We start from the raw sequence: 24,638 nt of genomic DNA on the forward strand, positions 1-24,638 counted from the left end.
CCCCTAAGCCACATGACAAGCCTGCGGCCTGACGGTCCGGGCCTCCCTTTGGGGGATCCCAAAGTGGGAGGCCGCCTGCTGCAGTTCACCTGGTGTTGGTCGGTCACCACGACAGACACTTGGGTTCTCGAGGTGGTCTCCTACGGGTACGCCCTCTCTTTCCGGCACGATTTTTCACCACGGGTCTACCATCAGACCGGAACAAGGCCACGGAGCTGCGGAAGGTCTTGCACACTATGCTCCAGGCTGGAGTTATAGTGCCTATTCCATTCTCCCAGAGGGGCCAGGGTTTCTATTCCAATCTCTTTTTGGTGCAGAAACCCAATGGGTCGTATCGTCCGATTCTCAACCTCAAAGCTCTCAACAAGTCTTTGCGGGTGCCGAAGTTTCGGATGGAGACCCTACGGTCCATCATTCTGGCGCTGGAACCTGGGGACTACATGGTGTCATTGGACATACAGGACGCTTACCTGCATGTCCCTATTCTTTTGCGCCATCAACAGTTCCTCAGGTTTGCAATCCGCAGCGACCACTTTCAGTTTCGGGCGTTGCCTTTTGGCCTGGCGACAGCACCGCGTGTGTTCACCAAGGTGATGGCGGTCATGGCGGCTTCTCTGCGGCTGCAGGGAGTCCGCATGTTGCCGTACTTGGACGACCTTTTATTAGTGGCAGGATCTCTGGAGCTCCTTCTGCACCACTTGGACCTGACCATTGCGCCACGGCTGGTTAATAAACTGGCAGAAGTCCACTCTAATCCCGTCTCGGCGGATTCTGCACCTCGGAGCCTTATTGGACTCGGGACAGCAAAGGATCTTTGTGACGGGGGAAAAGATCTCTGCTTTACAGTCGAGGGTGCGCAGTTGTATGCACAGCCGCCGGGTGTCTCTACACTCGGCGATGAGGTTACTGGGCTCCATGGTGTCGGTGTTCGACATGGTGGAATATGCCCAGTTTCACTCCAGACCTCTGCAGCACCTGATCCTGTCCAAGTGGAACGGGCTGCCTCAGTCTCTAAAATCCCAGACGATAGTGCTCACCCCGGAGGTTCGCCTGTCCCTTGCCTGGTGGTTGCAGACGACCCATCTCAACAAGGGACGTCCGTTCTGGGTACCAAATTGGGTCCGGTTGACAACGGACGCCAGTCTTCGGGGCTGGGGAGCAATTTCGGGTCCACACTTGTTCCAGGGCAGGTGGACTCCGACAGAAGCGGAGCTTCCAATAAATATCTTGGAACTCCGTGTGGTCTTCAATGCCCTCCAGCATCCAGCAGGCACATCGGGTTCTCCAGGGTCGCCCAGTGCAGGTCCAGTCGGACAACGCTACCACTGTGGCCTACATAAACCGGCAAGGAGGAACCCGAAGTCGGGCAGCTCTCGTAGAGAGGTGTCTCGGATCCTGGTATGGGCGGAGCGCAATCTTCCGGCCATATCAGCTGTCTTCATCCCGGGAGTGCTAAATTGGGAGGTGGACTTTCTCAGTCGCCAGGACGTTCATCCGGGGGAATGGTCCCTGCACCCGGACGTTTTTCAACTGCTGGTGGACAGGTGGGGTCTTCCAGAGATCGACCTCATGGCGTCCCGGCACAACAAGTTGCCGGTGTACGGGTCTCGCACAAGAGACGAAAAGACGTCTCTGGTGGATGCTTTGTCCGTCCGGTGGACGTTCCGGTTCGCTTACCTGTTTCCTCCGGTTTCCCTTCTTCCACGGGTAATCCGGAAATTCAAACAGGAAGGAGGGACGCTCCTGTTGATAGCTCCCGCGTGGCCCAGACGGCACTGGTTCTCAGACCTTCAGGGTCTGTCCGTGGACAGTCCTCTGCGGTTGCCGCTACGACCGGATCTTCTGTCGCAGGGTCCTTGTCTTCACCCGGACCTGACTCGGCTGTCTTTGACGGCGTGGCTGTTGAGACGGCCATGTTGAGGTCCAGGGGGTTTTCCAGCTCTGTAGTGCGTACCATGTTACGAGCTCGGAAACCGTCTTCCGCGAGGATATACCATCGCGTGTGGCATACATTCTTCCAGTGGTGTCGACCGAGAGGTTATGCACCGCGGGAGTTTCGTCTGTCTCGGATACTCGCCTTCCTACAAGCGGGACTAGATCATGGGCTTCACCTTGCTTCTTTGAAGGTACAGGTTTCGGCCCTGTCTGTCTGGTTTGCTACAATCCGGATGTGCACACCTTTATGCAAGGTGTTCTCCGCATTCAGCCACCCTTTGTTCCACCTGTGGCGCCTTGGGATTTGGCTGTGGTCTTGAGGGCTCTCCAGGGACCGCCGTTTGAACCACTGGGCTCAGTGGATCTTAAATGGCTAACAGCTAAGACTGTTTTCCTTCTGGCCATATCTTCGGCCAGACGTGTTTCTGATTTAGGGGCTCTTTCTTGATTTTTCATGGGAACAGGGCAGTGCTCCGCACTCGGCCTGAATTTCTTCCCAAAGTTGTTTCCCAGTTTCATGTTAACGAGGAAATAGTTGTTCCGGCCTTTAACTCACCTGGCCTTTCAGTGAGTGAGGCCACTTTGGATGTTGTGCGGGCCTTAAGGACTTATGTTGACCGCACTTCTTCGTTTAGGAAGTCGGACGCTTTGTTTGTCCTCTATGGCTTCCGTAAAAAGGGTTGGCCTGCTTCAAAGCAAACTTTGGCAGCCTGGATCCGTATGTCTATTTCTGAAGCTTATCTTCATGAAGGTCTGCCGGTTTCTCCTTCTCTGAAGGCTCATTCCACTAGGTCTGTGGGTCCTTCGTGGGCAGCTCGACGTGGTGCCTCTGCAGTCCAGATCTGCAAGGCTGCTACGTGGTCCTCTGTCCATACCTTCGTGAGGTATTACAGGTTTGACACCTTCGCCTCTCAGGATGCTTCCTTCGGGCGGCGGATTCTCCTTTCAGCACAGGAGCGTCCCCACCCTTAAAGGATACTGCTTTGGGACATCCCCAAGGTATCCTGTGGATACCCTATGGACCCTGAAGTAGAAAATATGAGATATGGTAAGAACTTACCTTTGTTATCTCTTTCTACGAAGTCCATAGGGTTCCACAGGACTCCCGCCCTGTCGCACCTGTGCTGCAGATGGGCTTTGCTCTGGTCACCGGTTTTTCCGTCTCCCTCTGGTGAGAGTGTGATTCTTGTGTGTATCCAGATCTTCTTTCTCTCTCTTCCTTCTCCTCCTCCGGCCTATGGCTTGATACAAAACTGAGATGCCTTGGCTCGGGGGCGGGGTATAGGAGGGGGACCCTAGTGCATCCTGGGAGGCTGAAAGCTTAACTCTATGGTGCCCGATGACTGACGTCACACCTATACCCCCAAGGTATCCTGTGGAACCCTATGGACTTCGTAGAAATAGAGATAACAAAGGTAAGTTCTTACCCTATCTCATATTTTATTCATACGCACAAAAACACTAATATAGAATATGTGAATTTGTTTCTATTAGACCTATTTACTAAAGTAAATTTGCAGGATATCCCCCCAAAACACCCTTTTTTGGGTATCTACAGCCATGTGTTAGTCACAGATAAGTTAGTGCAATTAGCATGAGGCTCAGAGTATTCCTGATGGAGGGGAAAGCCATCTGATGTGGGTGGGGAGCCCTCCGGAAAGCCATCTGATGTGGGTGGGGGGAGCCCTCCTGATACCCCAGATAGAGGGGAAAAACAACTGATGTGGGAGCTTTGAGGACTGAGTTTTAGTTAAGATACTGTGAGACTACAAATCACAAGATGCCCAGTCTACTGTCGGCTATTTCACGTGCCGGGAAGTTGCTCCACCGAAGATCTGCCCCCAGACTCAGTCGCTGGTGCCCCAGGCCCCCGCCTCCCATGTTCTCTTACCCGCAGCTCCGTCTGGTGCTTCCTTTTTGACATCCAGCTCCTGGAAGATCTGCAGCCGCACTTGAGCTTGGGCCCGCACAGGTCTGAGCTGCCACCAGGGAGGAGTGAGATGGGGAGTTATGGTTGGGGTGGTGCCAGAGTCACACTGGTATGAGAAGCTGCTAAGCAGCAGCAACATCTATGAGTGGGGACGGGCTATACCTAGATGGAAGCGGCATCTGATGGTCTGACACGGAGCCCTCCACTAGTATATGGTTATGGTAGTTTCTGTGGTGCCGGGAAGAGGTGCCATGTATTGGGCGGCTGTGACGGTACACTCTGGGTACATATTTACAGCCCTAAGTGGGGTGAATATATTGTGGGTAATGGAGGAGATGCCCATTTCAGTGCACGCGCCTCCATTGTCTTTCATAGTTCTGCCCCTGAAGACCGGAGTTGGTATACACTTCTGTAAAGTATCAGTGGTGCCCTCTTCATGCCTACCCACCCTCTCCCATTGCGGAAGTCCCTAACCTTCACGTCTGTCCCCGGCCTCAGCCACAGGTTAAGTGGCACCACTGCAGTATTGCCGGCCCTGGTATTCTGGTCACGTCTGGCCATTTTATTTCCCTCCATTAAGTACATACTCTGAGCATGATCAAGAAAATATAAGAATTTACCAACTCTTGGCACGTCCTGAATAAGCCCAAAATAACAGTTTTACTATTGAGAAGTGAAAAATAAAGGTATAACAGGAAGATTATAACCTTTATATGCTGGGCATATATTGTCAGACCGATAGGCATTATCTGACAGCCTGATAGACACTATGCAATTATTATCCTGATACACCAATAGTAAGGTTTATAATTGCAGCCTCTTCACCAGGATCTGCCCAGACAGCTTGTGTCCAGTGATAAACTGTTTAATATATTCAGGAGCTGATTGGGCTCTTGCCCTTATGGGCTGATTCACATGAGAATTGAAATCTACTTTTCAACCACAGTTGTCTTCAAACCCTTTAGCTCTTGCAGTGGTAATGATATAAGTAAGGTGTGAGGATCAATCGCATGCTGGTAAAAGGTGAAAATCTCTTTTAAACACCTTTTAATAGCTGAAATATTTTACCCTATGGTCTATGTGCCCCACAAGTGTTGCAGGGGAAACCAGTATTAAACACAGAAAATATATAAAATCCTGGAACGTTGAACCCCCGTTCATTCCTGAAATGCGCTGTTCTGTATTACAGGGTCGGCATATGATTAAAGAGGACTGGTGCATCTGCCCCCATTGTGAGTTCCCAGCCCTGTATCCAGAGTTCAACAAGTAAGTTGTGGATATAACAATCACTTCTGTCACTAATTAGTATATTTACAATTTGTTTATTAAAGTAAGATCCTGATATGACTCAACTGCAGGCACCATCTGAATTGCTTTATTCCATGTTATAACCAGCAGTAGTAGTACAGGTTGAGTCTCCCATATCCAAAATGCTTGGGACCAGGGGTATTTTGGATAACAGAATATTCTGTATTTTGGAATATTTGCATATCCTAATGAAATATCTTGGGAATGGGACCCATATATACACACAGAATGCATTTATGTGTTATATACACCTTATACACACAGCCTGCAGGTAATTTTTATACAATATTTTCAGTAATTTTGTGGCTCAAGCTAAGTTTGTGTACATACATGAAATTCATGTAAGTTTCATATACACCTTATACACACAGCCTGAAGGTAATTTTATACAATATTTTTAATAATTTGTGCCTTAGACAAAGTTTGTGTACATTAAATCATCAAAAATCAAAAGGTTTCATTATCTCAGTCATGCCAAAATTATTCCGTATTTCGGCATATTTGGATATGGGAGACTCAACCTGTAGTAATAATAATGTTACTTTTTAAAAAATAATTAACCAAGAAGTCAAATATTGCGCAATACTTCCTTTTACTTTAACCGCAAAACCTGTGCAATAATCTGTATCCGTTTACTGTTGGTGATGTTTTTAGGAATATGCTGAAAACAGCTTTTGCTATTATTCATCCCCCTATACTCTATTTTGAAGTGAATGGGAATAGACCTTGTAGCCAATAGTCTACCAGCAGCAACACATATTTCAGGAAATGAGCAAGCTGATCTAGTAGACGACAGTGGACCTCAGTCAGAGCCAGACGCTATTTGCGCTTGCTCGTTCAGGAAATAGGGGTGGCTATTCAAATGAACCGTTCGCTCTTTGCAGTCTTTTCACGTCTCTAGGTCTGAACGAGCGAACAAAACATGCGGTCGTTTTTTGGAAAACTATGCCCCCTGGCCGCTCGCATCCTACGTCATGTCCGCTATTTATTAGATTAATCGAGTACATCGACCAACGTATGAACTGCTCGCTATTCTTGTGGTTGGTTTTTCCTACCGCAATCTTGCGAGCAGTTCTGACTATAAAATAACCCAGTGATGTGGGCAATGACGCTGCTGTATTAATTATGCACACCCTTAGAACGCCCGTTTTGACCTTTAAGCACGCCTGCGTTCGGATCTCCACTCCCCGTTTTCAAGCACCTTCCCCCGTTACCACCCACATACGCCTCCTCCTGTCACTCAAAATAGCAGGCATTCGCTATTTTGCGAACAAACGATTTTCAGCCGCACTGACTGGTTTGCGCATGCGTATTACGATCCGTACGCATGCGCAGTTGTGCAAACATCGCTCGGAACGAACGAGCGGCCGCTTAAGAGCGGCTCTGAATCAGGCCCAGAGTTCTGTTCACTTGTGAGATTAGACTAGTAAGAGGAGCAGATGGGATGATGTGATGGACAACATTCACAATCTGGCGTACATACTATACATTTCGTACAATATATCTTAGTGTGTACCCAGCTTAAGAATTAGATTGTGCTGGTACAGAATACTTCCATTCTGTAGTGATGTGAGGCTTCTGTCACACTGGTGCACAAAGATTGTGTCAAAGGCACAACTACATAAAACAATGTTCAGTCATTCGGGTTTGCGTTTTTTGAGGGGAAGCAATTGACACTCTAGTACAGTACTCCTTCCTCCTGTACTTTGTTGTCAGCATTGTTTGCTGTAACGCAACGCTTGTTTGTTATGTTATTACTGATAGGTTTCTCGTTTCATTGATTAAAATGTATTAATTTAACTCACTCCTGAGAATAAAAGTAATATGTGGTCCCTTTGAATGTTAGAGGGCTGACTGATGCGGCCCCTGAACTGTATCAGGTTGCCTATCACTTAGTAGTTAAGAACATGAAAGCAGATGTCTGGTTGCTATGGGTTACCACACATTTGTGTACATAGAACAGTTTTACTCAATGAGCCACAATAGTGTTTTTTTGTGAGTACACATGTACTGTAGTAGCCAAACATCTGGTAGAAATAAATTGACCTGTCACCTATACAGTGAGGTTACACCAATGGGTACACTAACATTGTGCTTCCTGCTGAACATTACTGTGCCTGGAACAGCTGATGGCGCTACTGTAAATATTTGTATTTAGGTGTGTGTGTGTATATATATATATATATACATACATACACATATATATATATATATACACACACACACACACACACACACACACACTCCATGTGCAAAATAAACCCAAAAGGGTGAATGTTAAGTGCACCACCCCTAACTCCTCTGCAGTGGTTAGATGTTTATACACGCTGTAGAATATGGTCTGTCCTATATACATCTCCTGCAGTACCTGCCATTCTCAGGAATGCTGCCGGCTAATTTCTATGGTCCAGGTATGGACGGAGTATAGTGAAGCAGCAAGAGAGGTAGGCATTATACAGGGGCATAGCAAGACCTATGCCCCATAGCAATATTTCGAAAGCCCCCCTGTGCAAATTATTTAGCAGTTTTAATCATTTGATAGTGCAAATATTAGATCATTTACTATCTGCCTACATAGCTGACATGCAGGATTAAATGATTAGTATACTGTAAAAAAAAAAAATTATATATATATGTTGCAGAAAAGAAATACTAGCGCACAACCTTTTTTAAAACCTTCTGTGGATAGTCTTATAAAATTGTCATTAATAAATTCTTTGTGGCACTTGTGAATGTGAAACAACACTCCTGATGACAGGTGGCTGCAATCTTCAAAAAATCCGTATGGCAAACGGAGAAACAAGGGTGCTGAAAAATAAGAAAACGTGCGCCTAATAGTGTAGTATTTAAATAAAAAGCTGATTGTGCTCAATATAAGTAATGTGCGTACCAAACAATAACTTTCAATAAAGCTTATCTGATGTCCAGGTCAACTTCCTATGGTCAGGAAACAAAACTGCCAATAGATTCCGGATATCAATCCAAGGACGGGTACCCTCTTACAAGGACTGGAGTACGCCTCGCTGTCTCCGCCACCTGTACCCCGATATTACCTCGGGGTACAGGTGGCGGAGACAGCGAGGCGTACTCCAGTCCTTGTAAGAGGGTACCCGTCCTTGGATTGATATCCGGAATCTATTGGCAGTTTTGTTTCCTGACCATAGGAAGTTGACCTGGACATCAGATAAGCTTTATTGAAAGTTATTGTTTGGTACGCACATTACTTATATTGAGCACAATCAGCTTTTTATTTAAATACTACACTATTAGGCGCACGTTTTCTTATTTTTCAGTGTGTGTGTGTATATATATATATATATATAAAATATATATATATATATATATATATATATATATGTCTCCTTACTCCTAAATGTTAAAATAACATTTGATGCTGCATAATCATCCCCCTGTAAAACGTAAACTAGCCTGGCTGGGAGAAGGTTTTTAGGGGAGGAGGAGGCCCTGATGTCAAAGTAGTTAGCCATTTGGTGGCCAGTCCTTCACAGCCCTATACCCCAGTGTTGTCCCTGTGTCCCCTGTAGTAGTGAAGAAGAAATAATATGGCACAGGTTCTCAAACCCGGTCCTCATGACCCCAAGCAGTGCATGTTTTCCAGGTCTCCTCACAGAATCACAAGTGAAATAATTAGCTCCAACTGTGGATCTTTTAAAATGTGTCAGTGGGTAATGACTACACCTTGTCGGGTGACCTGGAAAATGTGACCTGTGTGGGGTCCCTTGGACAGAGTTTGAGAACCACCGATTTAAATGATTTACTTTATCCATTGTTACTAAATTAAAAACTGCAGATAAAATAGAGGAGGTATCTGGAGGGGGAAGGGTCACAGGCCAACATTTGTAATAAAGTCCTTACCTGTTGTTCAGATTCTTTTTCTAAAGATGTTACTATTCAGGACCTTATTAGAAGATATAATCCAAAACTTATATCAGTAGTTGTTATCCAGTCACTTAAATAAAGCAGGAACTACTGACAGAGTATCCATCTAGGACAAAATGGCTGCCAGTAGCTGGGCATCCTTTATATAGGGCTGTGACCTGCACTGTGACATCACAATGCCTGCAGGCAGCAGCTAGAGATGGCTGTAGCTTGGATCAGCTCTGGGCCCAGATGCCCGGCAGCAGCACTCTTGTGAGAATAGAAAAGCCGGGGCGCAGGAGATGGCAGTGTAACTCAGTGCAGGGAGAGGTGGCCTGGGCTCCGTAGCAGATGCACACTCTGCACCTACTATACAGTGCATCCAGAAAGTATTCACAGCGCTTCACTTTTTCCACATTTTGTTATGTTACATCCTTATTCCAAAATGGAATAAATTCATTTTTGTCCTCAAAATTCTACACACAAGACCCCATAATGACAAAGCGTAAAGAAGTTTTTTTTGAGATTTTTGCAAATTTAATTAAAAAATAAACTAAGAAATCACATGTACATAAGTATACACATCCTTTGCCATGAAGCTCAGAATTGAGCTCAGGTGCATCCTGTTTCCACTGATCAATTAAGCTGTAGGAACATCTCAAGGATGGAGTCCACCTGTGGCAAATTCAGTTGTTTAGACATGATTTTGAAAGGCATACACCTGTCTATATAAGTTCCTACACTTGACAGTGCATGTCAGAGAACAAACCAAGCATGAAGTCCAAGGAATTGTCTGTAGACCTCCGAGACAGGACTGTTTCGAGGCACAAACCTGGGGTAGGGGACAAAAAAATATCTGCTGCTTTGAAGGTCCCAATGAGCACAGTAGCCTCCATCATCCATAAATGGAAGAAGTTCGGAACCACCAGGACTCTTCCTAGAGTTGGCCGGCCATCTAAACTGAGCGATCGTGGGAGAAGGGCCCTAGTCAGGGAGGTTACCAAGAACCCGATGGTCACTCTGTCAGAGCTACAGCATTCCTCTGGAGAGAGAACCTTCCAGAAGGACAACCATCTTTATAGCAATCCACCAATCAGGCCAGTATGGTAGAGTGGCCAGACGGAAGCCACTCCTTAGTTAAAAAAAAAAAAAAAAAAAACACATAACAGCCCACCTGGAGTTTGCCAAAATGCACCTGAAGGACTCTCAGACCATGAGAAACAAAATTCTCTGGTCTGATGAGACAAAGATTGAAGTCTTTGGCGTGATGTTTGGAGGAAACCAGGCACCGCTAATCACCAGGCCAACACCATCCCTACAATGAAGCATGGTGGTGGCAGCATCATGCTGTGGGGATGTTTTTCAGCGGCAAGAACTGGGAGACTAGTCAGGATAGAGGGAAAGATGAATGCAGCAATGTACAGAGACATCCTGGATGAAAACCTGCTCCAGAGCGCTCTTGCCCCAGTCTGAGGTCGGTTCATCTTTCAGCAGGACAACGACCCTATGCACACAGCCAAGATATTAAAGGAGTGGCTTCAGGACAACTCTGTGAATATCCATGAGTAGTCCAGCCAGAGCCCAGACTTGAATCCAATTGAACAACTCTGGAGAGATCTGAAAATGGCTGTGCACCGACGCTTCCCATCCAGCCTGATGGAGCTTGAGAGGTGCTACAAAGAGGAATGGACGAAACTGCCCAAAGATAGGTGTGCCAAGCTTGTGGCATCATATTCAAAATGACTTGAGGCTGTAATTGCTGCCAAAGGTGCATCAACAAAGTATTGAGTAAAGGCCGTGACCACTTACGTACATGTGATTTTAGCTTTTTTTATTTTTTATTAAATTTGCAAAAATCTCAAAAACACCTTTTACACGTTGTCATTATGGGGTATTGTGTGTGGAATTTTGAGGATAAAAATCTATTTATTTCATTTTGGAATAAGGCTATAACATAACACAATGGAAAAAGTGAAGCACTGTGAATACTTTCCGGATGCACTGTACCTATGGCATTATATAAACTTTTCTAGATATCGTATATAAGTAAACTGCTTCAGATAGGATATAATCCCTAAAATAAAGTTTATTTACACATGGATCGGCTTACAGTATTGGTACATGATACAATATTTTTACTCACCCTCCGCAGACTGCTGGAGTCGGAAAGCACCTGCCCCATGTGTTCCGAGAAGGTGACAGCCAGCCAGCTGAAGAAGGTGCTGGATTGCTCAGTGTATCTCAGGCAGGATCAGGATGATCAGTAACACACAGACTGTGTAAGTAGCTATTCGTTTTTGTTCCCATGATAAAAATTGCAAGCAAATGCCAAGTTGAACACAATAGGTGTATTCTCCTGCATGTACAGCTGTGCGATCCGCTCACCTGCCCCTGTCCATACTCTTGGTTTTCTACATATTATGATAAGTGTGGACTTGCACCAGCCTACAGTATACTTGGTGCAAATGATCAGGACTGGATTATAGGAGGGGAGGTCGTCCAGGGCCCCCCACACTGCTGCAAATATGGAACCTGGCCATTGACCCTGGCTGGCTCCCAGCAGCATCACACAGGCACTGATTGACAGACCAGACAGTGGCTGCCTATGGAAGTCCCGCCCCCTTGTTGACAATGTCGCAGGTGGATGGGTAGAGGGATGGAGCCTAATGCCGTGAAGTGCCCGTCCCCATCAGGGAGCTGGTGGCTGCTGCAACAGGAATATGTGCACGCTCTCTCAGTCCCTCCCTAACACACAATCCCCCTCCCTGTCCATTCCCCCCTCTCTCCCGGTCCCTTTCTCTGTGTCCCACTCCCTTTCCCAGTCTATATCTATCTCAATAGATATACAGTCAGGTGCATAAATATTGGGACATTGACAGAATTTTCATATTTTGGCCTCTATTCACCGCCATAATGGCTTTGAAATGAAACAAACAAGATGTGCTTCAACAACAGACGTTCAGATTTAATTTGAGGGTAATTACATCCAAATCAGGTGAACGGTGTATGAATTACAATGGTTTCTATATGTGCCTCCCACTTTTTAAGGGGCCAAAAGTAATGGGACTATCAACGCAAAAGCTATTTCATGGGACAGGTGTGGACTATTCCCTCATTATTTAATTTTCAATTAAGCAGGTAAAAAGGTCTGGAGTTGATTCTAGGTGTGACATTTGCATTTGGAATCAGTTGCTGTCGACTCTCAATATGAGATCCAAAGAGCTGTCACTATCAGTGAAGCAAGCCATCATTAGGCTGAAAAATCAAAACAAACCCATCAGAGAGAGAGCAAAAACATTAGGTGTGGCCAAATCAACTGTTTGGAACATTCTTAAAAAGAAAGAATGCATCGGAGAGCTCAGCAACACCAAAAGACCCGGAAGACCACGGAAAACAACTGTGGTGGATGACAGAAGAATTATTTCCCTGGTGAAGAAAAACCCCTTCAAAACAGTTGGCCAAATTAAGAACACTCTCCAGGAGGTAGGTGTATATGTGTCAAAGTCAACAATCAAGAGAAGACTTCACAAGAGTGAATATAGAGGGTTCACCATGCGATGTAAACCTCAAAAACAGGAAGACCAGATTACAGTTTGCCAAACATCATCTAAAAAAGCCTTTACAGTTCTGAAACAACATCCTATGGACAGATGAGACAAAGATCAACTTGTACCAGAGTGATGGGAAGAGAAGAGTATGGAGAAGGAAAGGAACTGCTCATGATCCAAAACATGCCACCTCGTCAGTGAAGCATGGTGGTGGTAGTGTCATGGCGTGGGCATGTATGGCTGCCAATAGAACTGGTTCCCTTGTATTTATTGATGATGTGACTCCTGACAAAAGCAGCAGAATGAATTCTGAAGTGTTTTGGGCAATATTATATGCTCATATTCAGTCAAATGCTTCAGAACTCATTGGACGGCGCTTCACAGTGCAGATGGACAATGACCCGAAGCATGCTGCAAAAGCAACCAAAGAGTTTTTTAAGGCTAAAAAGTGGAATGTTATGCAATGGCCAAGTCAATCCCTTGACCTGAATCCGATTGAGCATGCATTTCACTTGATGAAGACAAAACTGAAGGGAAAATGCCCCAAGAACAAGCAGGAACTGACGACATTTGCAGTAGAGGCCTGGCAGAGCATCACCAGGGATGATACCCAGCGTCTGGTGATGTCTATGCGTTCCACATATCAGGCTGTAATTGCCTGCAAAGGATTTGCAACAAAGTATTAAAAAGTGAAAGTTAGATTTAGGATTGTTTAGTTTGTCCCATTACTTTTGGCCCCTTAAAAAGTGGGAGGCACATATAGAAACCGTTGGAATTCCTACACCGTTCACCTGATTTGGATGTAATTACCCTCAAATTAAATCTGAAAGTCTGCAGTTAAAGCACATCTTGTTTGTTTCATTTCAAAGCCATTGTGGTGGTGAATAGAGGCCAAAATATGAAAATTCTGTCAATGTCCCAATATTTATGCACCTGACTGTGTGTGTGTATGTGTATATATATATATATACATATACACACACACACAGTACCCCCCACTCAAAATCCTGCATTTGCCCCTGGCAGTATATTAGATCATGCCCGCTATGCTGCCAGGAGTCTGTTCCCAGCAGTATCATGTACCTGATGTAGTATGCTGCGACCTTGCCAGTCAGTGGAGAGTCCGGAGACAAGATAAGGGGCGCAGTAGTCATTGCATGCAGCTATTTTATTGATGGGGCCCCTACAAGCCTTAATCCGGCCCTGCAAATGCTATACGGATAATGTGCACCGGTAAATAACATCTGTAATTAGTGAGTATTGAATGTGTTTCTACTTTAGTGAATTCTGCAACGTCTAATATCTGCGTTATGTACATTAGGGGATTCCCATATGTGCTGTAGTAGAATCTGATACATTTATAATATAAATATTTCACTAAAAAAAAATTGTAATCTTTTGTTTTATTGTTGTTTTAGGGCACCGGCACGATTCAATTTACAGTCTTATAAATACCTGTTACTTTGTAATTATGTGTATCATGTTACATGAATACTGTGTAAATGTGTTTGCTAAAGTAATGGAACTATTTTAATAATGTTGTTAATATTTATAATAAACAAGTTGTCTGTACAGCTATGGCTCCATTGTCATTATTTTGTGTACAAACTGGATGATCTGACACTTAATTAAATAAGTCTTCCCCTAATCTGAACCCCCCACTATTCTGCAGGATCCTTGGGGTGCCTTTCTCAGTACGGCGACTGGCCAATGCTTTCTCCCATCTATGCTGTAGTCTTACAGGCTGCTGGTCCTGTCTAATAAGGCAGAGTTATCCCGGAGATGTGAGCTCAGTGCAGACAAGCCATGCAGTAGTACACAGGTTCTCAAACTCTGTCCTCAGGACCCCAAACAGTGCATGTTTTCCAGTTCTCCTCACAGAAATCACAAGTGAAATAATTAGCGCCACCTGTGGATCTTTTAAAATGTGTCAGTGAGTAATGAGTACACCTGTGCACCTGCTGGGTGACCTGCAAAAAGTGAACTGTGTGGGGTCCTGAGGACAGAGTTTGAGAACCACTGTAGTAGTAGAACTGGTGACTGTGGCAGCATCATGCTTCCCATCTCATTGTGTGACATGCGCATTACCAATACTATAATGCAGTGCTTCTACAAGCCAGTCCTCGGGACACACTAATAACCCGGGTTTTAGCTCTGGTGTAAAAGGGGTATTGCAGGGTTAACCCGGGTAGCTCCTTGGTGTAAAAGGGGACAGGGTTGGATTCCCGGTCAAGTGACCCAGCAATCCAACCCAGGTAAGTTGCAGGGCGTAACACGGGAATGACCCATGAAACCCTGCAGTGTAAACGGCGCAATCCGGGTCACGATGACCTTCTGGAGCGTGCCGCATACCGACCAATCAGTATCTCCAAGCGTCCACGCCGGAAGAGCCAGGTCACTACAGACCCGGCTTCGGTGTGAACGGCGCCAACTCAGGAGTTTCCTGGTCGCCACCAGATAAACTCCGGGTCTGATCCGGTTTGAAACCCTGTTCCAACCTCCGGGTCAGACCTGGAATTTAGGTATAAAAGCAGTATAACCGTGTATGTTGTCTATCTCCTTGCTGGAGCACTGGTGGATTCATTACTGACATTTTGAAAGAGCCACAGGTGGTTTTAATTATTTCTAATAATTACCTGTGATTCTATGAGGACATCTGGAAACATGCACGGTTAGTGTGTCCCAAAGACTGGATTGGAGAAGAATTGCTAGAATACATTCTTAGATGTGATCATGGACCCGCAGACATCAGCTTAATCTGGATGAAAAGCAGTTGGCACAAAAGAAAGGTACAACAGCCGTTAAACTACTTGTCCATAAAACTGAATAGGCTGGCAGTGCCTCATTCAAATACTGAATGCTTAGACCAGAGGTTCCCAAACTTGGTCCTCATGGCACCCTAATGGTCCAGGTTTTAAGGATATACATGGTTGAACACAGATGGTTAAATAAAAAAACTGAGGTACTAATTAAGTCACGTGTAACCCAAGCATGGTTATCCTAAAAACCTGGACCGTTGGGGTGCCATGAGGAGAGAGTTTGAGAACCTCTGGCTCAGACATAAAGCATTAGGAATAGGCCCGTACACATTCTACCCAGCCTCTCATTACCTCTGAGCCACCTTTCCGTCACCAGACATCTGGGGAACAGCTATTAGGCAGGAGCATCGTCCTCAGTTCTACTGATAAAGGCTTTGGCAGAAGATGGCTACAGATGAGAGTCCCTCCACGGGGAGGCCTGTAAAGAACCTGGGGCTGTTTCAGAGTTGCACGTATGTTGGAATAAATGTGTATATTCGCCCATATGCAGAGTTGCCCACATGTATGCGGCCACACCACCCCTATCTGCTTGCACAATCAGTGTGTATTTACACCAGCCCTGTACGTGGTGCTAGAGAGCTCTCCAAAATCAGCTGAATCTCTGCATAGGCACTGCTACATGCCCAGTGCAAGCCCTCAGAACACGTAGTCTATGTGCAAATGCCCCATCACCACCCATGTTCAGCTGCAAGTGAAGATGCCCCTGAAATGCATATTACAGTCACCTCTGGTCGCTAAGATGTGTGCGCTCAGCCATGGAGTTGCGTAAATCTCGGAATCAGCCCCCGGTGGTCAGACTGGCTCAGTGCATGCTCGTATTATGTTCTGGTCCTGCTTATGGTCTTCAAACTGCTTTGGAGAAGGTGGAGGTTTCCTTTAAGTATATTAAATGCTTTTCTCTTAATGTATCAAAGGCCTAGAGTGTCCTTTCTATTAGTCACAGGCGCTTCTACCAAAGTACAAATAAGTCAGTGTTTTATTTCTCCTGGATCCGAATTACTGGCAACTTGTTTCCCTCTTCTCCTCCTGGTTTGGGAAACACTGGTCTCCTAGTGCAAGGTTTATAATACACTGTGTTCTCCAATCCACAACATTAGAAAAGGGTTTTCATTAAATCTAGTTATTTATCACATGATTAGTAGCAGAGGCTTCAGTCAAGAAATCAGACCAATGAAATATAAAGAGTCACCTACAAGGACAGACAATCCATCCAATGGCTGACTCTGCCCACTCATCAGCCAGGAAGGGGACAGACAGGGTGGGCTAGATCTTCAATATGGGGGAAAGTCACTGTCTGCATGTTTGCACATTTTAAAACAAATAGTCCTGGAGTCCATCTGTCTTACAGGACTTTCCTTTCTTTGTGTAGAAGTCCTGATTTGTAGGTGGACGCAGAAGCTCCCGCAGCTGCATCTATAGGTGGTCGCTCCCGTCTGCACTCTCTGCAAATTCTGATACCATCTCCTTCCCTGGTGTACGGCCGTGCGTCCTAATGGACCGAGATGCTCGCTTTCAGCATCCGCAGACACAGTAATACCGATTGGTGCGTCCTTCGATGTCGCCATTGGTTGCACCATCAAAACTAGCAGCAGCCCTATGACAGGTGTAGTTTCTCTGTCCAAGTATGGCCGTCTATGTGAGCGGTTCAGTGTATACAGTCACTATCACAGACATGCCCATAAGACGGACTATCTCTGTGCATGCACTAAGACACCTCCGGTAACGCTACTACACTTCTCCCCGAGTGCACTGGAAATGACATCTTGGACTCTGCACAGACACAACCAGGACACATGCGCAGTAGCAAAAACATCGCTCCACTGCGTCCAACATCGGCAGCGCATCCACCGCTGAATCAGTCCCAGAGTCACAAACCAAAGTAATCATAATGTCAATTACACAAAGCATCGCCAGTGACCGGAAATACAGCACAGGTTACATTTCTGTGAAACTAGTTTTATTGAAGCTCCTTATAGTTACATTAAGGTATTATACAAAACAAAGTACTATTTATTTTCTATATACATCTGCAAAGAAAGTGCTGGGGATTCTCCAGAAAGATGCGGAAGCCCTTAGGGAATTTACCAGCGTGGTACCCGGGGGTAAAATAAGTGTATGTGGCTGTATGCTTAGTCATTACAGACTACTGTACATGTCTCTCAGTGCTACAACATCCTAGTGTGAGCGGTCACTGCAAGGTCCTCTGCCCCAGCGCGTGTTGTACACACATCTCAGAGGGCCGCTATTTCCAGGAGAGATGTACCAGCTGTACATGGCCGCGTCTGTCACCCATTTATCACTTCACCTTCTTGTTCTTGGCTTTGCCCGGCTTTTTGTCTCCAACTTTTTTCACTACTTTGGAAGGTTTAGATGTTTTTGCTTTCTTCACCTACAAATGACAGATGGGCAGGAACAAAATAGAAAAAACATTAGTTGTCAACCCCGTATGGGATTTTGTTTCTAATGACCTAGAAAGGACTAAATGTTCCATTTTCACCAGGAAAAACATTTTAAGATACACTGTGGTGGCACAGTAGTTAGCATTGCTCTCTCACACAGCTGGTTCATTTCCAACCAGGGCAGTGTATGAGGGGAGCAGGGAGTCAGGAATTTAGACTGTAAGCACTAATGGGACCGATACAAATTATTACATAGTCTGTGTACAGCGTAATATGATTGGCAGTAAGGAAACGATAATAGCCTAGCCGGGAGGACAATTTTATGGGTTGTTTTGTTCAGTAGTGGTGTAAGTTTAGATTTTTATGACTACTATATAGAGAGAGCTATACAAGATCAGGGGTAAAAAACAAAATACTTTGTATGATTGTGGGAAAGTAATTTATAGGTCCAATTAGTTGCCCTGAGATTTCCATGAAATACAGATACAGCAAATACAGCAGAACCACGTGTCCACATACACAGATTCCTTATTGCACCATTTGTCTTGATTTGAGGTTAGGTGTATGAGGGTACATCTGTGAATGATTTTCTGTGGTGTGATATGCTGTGGCGCCTTCATTTGTTGGGGGCGATAGCTATGTGTCAAAGGGGTCTATTTACTAAGCAGTGTTAGGAGACAGAGTGAAAAGTGATAAGTCTGTGATAAGGTGCCAGCCAATCAGCTCCCAACTGTCATTTTTCAAACACAGTAGAAAAAGGAGAGGGATTTAACCCCCTATTGTACCTCAGCACACTGAATAATACCTGCAACAATATATGAAGACTATATGGTCATAGAAATTCAGAGATATTAGTTGCATGCATTTGCAAATACATGGGAGGCTGCTGGGCCACGTCACGGCTTCTCTGTTACCAGCAGTCCCTAACACTAAGAGGTTTGCGTCCGGGCGCAGTGCACCCCAAAAAACGTCCAGCCCAGGACCCCCCAGGGCATCACACGAAAATGGAAAAAGAGTGACAGTGCAGTGTAAAGTATAGCTGTGTGTGAGTAATCATTAAGTGTGGAATGAGAGGTTAAAATATATGTGAAAAAATACATGAATAATAAACAAACATAAAAGGTGATGTGAAAAGCAACTATGTGTATTAAGTGGTGATGCCCTGAGGAGGCCCAGCCAGACCAGTCCCGGGGGCCCTACGCCCAAACGCTCACAGCTATACTTTACACTGCACTGTCACTCTTTTTCCATTTTCGTGTGATGCCCTGGGGGGTCCTGGGCTGGACGTTTTTTGGGGTGCACTGCGCCCCGGACGCAAACCTCTTAGTGTTAGGGACTGCTGGTAACAGAGAAGCCGTGACGTGGCCCAGCAGCCTCCCATGTATTTGCAAATGCATGCAACTAATATCTCTGAATTTCTATGACCATATAGTCTTCATATATTGTTGCAGGTATTATTCAGTGTGCTGAGGTACAATAGGGGGTTAAATCCCTCTCCTTTTTCTACTTAGTATGACCCCTCCCTTTCATGCACCTGATTAGTACTGCTAGATTGATTGAGCAGCTGCCATTTTTGTTTGTTTGTTATGAGTTGCATGAAGGAGCCAGCATTAGTAGGGCATGCTGGTTCTAGTAGTGCTAGTTGGAGTTCCCAGGGGTGACTCCCAGGTAAGCTGGCTCTCAATTTGGATGCATTTATGTATGTGCCTTTATCATGAGGCCTTACATTTGATAAAATTATATATGTGCCTTTATCATGAGGCCTTATAATTGGTATATTTTACATTTGGGGTGAGCGTTTGGGCGTAGGGCCCCCGGGACTGGTCTGGCTGGGCCTCCTCAGGGCATCACCACTTAATACACATAGTTGCTTTTCACATCACCTTTTATGTTTGTTTATTATTCATGTATTTTTTCACATATATTTTAACCTCTCATTCCACACTTAATGATTACTCACACACAGCTATACTTTACACTGCACTGTCACTCTTTTTCCATTTTCGTGTGATGCCCTGGGGGGTCCTGGGCTGGACGTTTTTTGGGGTGCACTGCGCCCCGGACGCAAACCTCTTAGTGTTAGGGACTGCTGGTAACAGAGAAGCCGTGACGTGGCCCAGCAGCCTCCCATGTATTTGCAAATGCATGCAACTAATATCTCTGAATTTCTATGACCATATAGTCTTCATATATTGTTGCAGGTATTATTCAGTGTGCTGAGGTACAATAGGGGGTTAAATCCCTCTCCTTTTTCTACTTAGTATGACCCCTCCCTTTCATGCACCTGATTAGTACTGCTAGATTGATTGAGCAGCTGCCATTTTTGTTTATTTTTCAAACACAGCCTGTGAGATGACATTTGGGAGCTGATTGGCTGGCACCTTATCACTTTCTTATCACTTTTCACTCTGTCTCCTAACACTGCTTAGTAAATAGACCCCAAAGTATTCATATGGCGTGCGGTGAAAAAACGAAGAGGAGGCGGTTTGTTAATCACACAGTCATGTGACATTATTGTGCGCACCTCAGCATTGTAAAATAATCTGCAATAGTCTGGTATACCAGCGAGCATTGGATCACTGTGTCCGGCCGTCCCTCTCTGGAACCAGTCATGTTAGCGACATCACTGGGTTTTCCTAAACCGCAAGGCGGAAGTTGTTCTGGTCATTGTGAAACATTAGGTTTTACTGGTCGCATCCCCAACAACTAGATGAAATGGTCACCTGCACACTACTGCAATCAGAGGCCGTCACTGCCAGCCCACTACACATATAGCACTAAGGGCCAACGTAACAGACCTACAGCAGGCAGCAGAACGTGAAGACTTTCTTTGCCTGTAAAACGACACAATATTTCCAGCTAATACGCTTTTGATTTCCCACTGGGTTAGGAATATGTAATTTTAATCCTGGAAATTACAAAGCCCTGACATGGCTGAAGGCCAGTGTATGTTATTACTTTCTTACGCAGGTATGAAACATCTAATAAGCATTATTAATCTTCAGCTACATATATTGTGCCCAGCTACAGGAGGGCAAAACACCGGATTAAAATGAGACAGCTTGAAGCAAAAATCAATGTATGACTCGAATATGCAGTGTGATTAATATTGTACGGAGAGTAAAAACGCACCTCCGACTGTAGTTACTGAGGTACAATATGAAATGGACTTTAACTTAAATTTGGTTCAGAGACTCCCAAATCCTTCTCCTTCTGCTATTTGTCCCGGACTAGTCTAATGCAGAGTTACCTTGATCATTGCATCTACGCCAACATCATCTTCCTCCTCTTTAGTCTGGGGATCCTCGTTACTCGGCTCCTCGCTATACTCGGACTCCAGTGCTGGGGTGGGGTCTTTTTTAGATGCCTTCACCATTTGTAAGGAGTAAGGGGTAAGATGTGCTTCTTTGTTGTAGCCACGAGTGAAGGCTGCTTTTACCTGGAAGAAGTGACGCAGTATTATGTAATATATTGTTGTACGATTAGTCCACAGGTTCTCAAACTGGATCCTCAGGACCCCAAACAGTGCATGTTTTCCAGTTCTCCTCACATAAATCACAAGTGAAATAATTAGCTCCACCTGTGGATCTTTTAAAATGTGTCAGTGAGTAATGAATACACCTGTGCACCTGCTGGGTGGCCTGGAAAACATGACCTGTGGTTCTGTGGGGTCCCGAGGAGAGAGTTTGAGAACCACTGGATTAGTCTGATCAAATATCCCACTAATAGAACAATGGAATAAGTTGCTTTTCAACCTGATCTATTACTGTTCAGGCTCAATAAGCATCTGCACAAAAACGTGCCCGTTTATATGGTACTAATTATTGGGAAAACAAGAGATATGGTAAGAACTTACCTTTGTTATCTCTGTTTCTACGAAGTCCATAGGGTCCACAGGGTGACCTTGGGGGTATAGCTGGATCCTGGATCCTCGGGCACCACGGAGTTAAAGCTTTCAGCTGCTCCCAGGATGCACTTGGGTCCAACCTCCCCTATACCCCGCCCCCGAGCCACAGGCACCTCAGTTGGTAAGCAGCCCAGGCTGGAGGAGGAGACGAAACAGAGAGAAGGAAGACTGGAACACACAAGAACCATACTCACAGAAATGGGAGACGGAAAACCGGTGACCAGTCACAGAGCCCATATGAAGCCAGGTGCGTCAGGGCGGGTGCCCTGTGGACCCTATGGACTTCGTAGAAACAGAGATAACAAAGGTAAGTTCTTACCATATCTCTTGTTTTCTACTTCAGGGTCCATAGGGGTCCACAGGGTGACCTTGGGGATGTCCCAAAGCAGTCCAACTAAGGGCGGGGACGCTCCTGTGCTGATAGGAGAACCCGGCGCCCAAAGGATGCATCCTGAGAGGCAAAGGTGTCAAACGCATAGAACCTCAAAAAGGTCTGAATGGAAGACCAGGTGGCCGCCTTACAGAGCTGAACAGCAGAGGCGCCACGGCTAGCAGCCCAAGAAGGGCCCACGGACCGAGTGGAATGAGCCTTAACAGAGGCTGGAACAGGTAAACCCTCCTGCATATAAGCCTCAATAATAACAGAACGAAGCCAACGGGCTAGAGTCTGTTTGTTGGCAGGCCAACCCCTCTTGTGAAAACCAAAGAGGATAAACAAAGAATCCGACTTCCTCACAGAACTAGTCCGGTCCACATAAACCTGGAGTGCCCTTACAACGTCTAAGGAAGTCTCCCCAGCCGAAAGATCAGGTGACTGAAAGGCTGGTACAACAATTTCCTGATTAATGTGGAACCTGGAAACCACCTTAGGCAGGAAATCAGGACGAGTGCGAAGCACCGCTCTGTCCTGATGAAAAATCAGAAAAGGGGGACGACAAGAAAGCGCCCCCAAATCTGAAACCCTCCTGGCAGAAGCAATTGCCAAGAGGAAAACAGTTTTAAAAGTTAGCCACTTGAGCTCCACTGACTCCAAGGGCTCAAAAGGAGGACCCTGTAAGGCCCTAAGAACCACCGCCAAATCCCACGGGGCCACAGGTGGCACAAAGGGCGGCTGGATTCTCAAAACACCCTGGAAAAAGGTGTGTACGTCCGGCATAGCAGCGATCCTGCGCTGGAACCACACCGACAGACCAGACACGTGTACCTTCAGTGAAGAAAGACGTAATCCTAACTCCAAACCGGACTGAAGGAAAGCCAGAATACGCGAAACTCGGAACACCTGGGGATCATAGTTTCTGGCCTCGCACCACTGAAAGTAAGTGTGCCACACTCTGTGATAGATCCTCGCGGAAGCAGGCTTGCGCGCCCTCAGCATGGTGGTAATAACGGAGCTAGAAAAGCCCCGAGACCTCAGGACGGCTGTCTCAAGAGCCACGCCGTCAAAGATAGTCGACCCAGATCCGGGTGAAGACAGGGCCCCTGAGACAACAGGTCCCGCCGTTGAGGTAGGAGGTACGGAGCGTCGATGGACAGGCTCCGCAGATCGGAGTACCACGGCCTTCTGGGCCACGCTGGGGCCACCAGGATCAGTGTGCCTCCGTCCTGTTTGAACTTGCGCAGGACCCGAGGCAGCAGAGATATCGGAGGGAACAAGTAAGCCAGTTGAAACAGCCATTTCACCGACAGCGCGTCTATCAGACTTGCGCCTGCGTCCCTTGTCCTTGACCCGTACACAGGCAGCTTGTGATTGTAACGGGACGCCATCAGGTCCAGCTCTGGCAGCCCCCACTTGTCCACGAGTAGTTGGAATACCTCTGGATGAAGCGACCATTCCCCGGGATGCACATCGTAACGGCTGAGGAAGTCTGCCTCCCAATTGAGGACTCCTGGGATGAAAACTGCCGAGAGAGCTGGAAGATAGCGCTCCGCCCAAGCCAGGACGCGGGACACCTCCGACATCGCAGCTCGACTGCGAGTCCCTCCCTGGTGATTGATGTACGCCACCCTGGTGGCGTTGTCCGACTGCACCTGAACGGCCCTTCCGTGAAGAGCGGTGCCGGACGACTGCAGGGCTCTGTATACTGCCCGCAGTTCCAGGATGTTGATGGGAAGAATCGCTTCCTCCGCCGACCAACGACCCTGAAGTGACAAGGAGCCTGTCACCGCCCCCCAACCCCGGAGACTGGCATCTGTCGTGAGCAGAACCCATTCCGGGATCCAAAAGGGGCGCCCCTCCAGGAGATGCGCTGTCTGCAGCCACCAGGCTAGGGACAGACGCACCTCCGAGGACAACACCAGCATCTGAGAGCGGATCCTGTGTGGCAATCCGTTCCATTCTGAAAGAATCAGCCCCTGCAGGGGCCTGGAATGGAACTGGGCAAACTCCACCATGTCGAATGCCGACACCATGGACCCCAAAACTCTCATCGCTGAGTGCACCGACACTCTGCCACTGCTCAGACAACTGTGAATCCGCAGCTGTAAGGAGGAGACCTTCTCTGGAGTCAGAAAAGTCTGTTGCTGACGAGAGTCCAGCAGGGCCCCCAAATGAACCATCCGTTGTGATGGGATGAGGGAGGATTTCTTCCAGTTGATCAACCAGCCGTGCGCCTGTAGACAAGCGACCGTCAGGTGGAGATGCTGGATCAGTACCTCCGGGGAGCTTGCCAGCAAGAGGAGGTCGTCTAGATACGGTAGCAACCGTATCCCCTGGCTCCAAAGGTGAGCCGCCATGACCGCCATCACCTTGGTAAATACCCTTGGTGCCGTGGAGAGACCAAAGGGTAGAGCCCTGAATTGGTAGTGGTTGTGGAGAATAGCAAACCGCAGAAACCGTTGGTGCGATGTTGCTATAGGCACATGGAGGTAGGCGTCCTGGATATCCAGGGAGACCATATAATCCCCCGGTTCCAT

At 46.4% G+C, this 24,638-nt stretch overlaps 2 protein-coding genes across 2 annotated transcripts in view; one reads left to right on the plus strand and one right to left on the minus strand.

Moving 5' to 3' along the window:
- WDR19 (WD repeat domain 19) overlaps nucleotides 1-14,154 on the plus strand; it is a 120,404-nt gene extending 106,250 nt beyond the window's left edge. The window contains exons 35-37 of the mRNA XM_088482982.1: nucleotides 5,055-5,131; nucleotides 11,205-11,331; nucleotides 14,019-14,154. Of these exons, the coding sequence (XP_088339108.1) occupies nucleotides 5,055-5,131; nucleotides 11,205-11,319 (192 nt within the window). The 3' untranslated portion in view covers nucleotides 11,320-11,331; nucleotides 14,019-14,154. The remainder of the gene's footprint in view (nucleotides 1-5,054; nucleotides 5,132-11,204; nucleotides 11,332-14,018) is intronic.
- A 3,200-nt stretch (nucleotides 14,155-17,354) lies between these two features.
- RFC1 (replication factor C subunit 1) overlaps nucleotides 17,355-24,638 on the minus strand; it is an 85,366-nt gene continuing 78,082 nt past the window's right edge. Inside the window, exons 24-25 of the mRNA XM_088482986.1 lie at nucleotides 21,069-21,257; nucleotides 17,355-17,808 (exon numbers count right to left, since the gene is read on the minus strand). Of these exons, the coding sequence (XP_088339112.1) occupies nucleotides 17,716-17,808; nucleotides 21,069-21,257 (282 nt within the window). The 3' untranslated portion in view covers nucleotides 17,355-17,715. The remainder of the gene's footprint in view (nucleotides 17,809-21,068; nucleotides 21,258-24,638) is intronic.

Source organism: Taudactylus pleione, unplaced genomic scaffold, assembly GCF_031769625.1.
Source record: "Taudactylus pleione unplaced genomic scaffold, aTauple2 ptg000302l, whole genome shotgun sequence".
Lineage (NCBI taxonomy): Eukaryota > Metazoa > Chordata > Amphibia > Anura > Myobatrachidae > Taudactylus > Taudactylus pleione.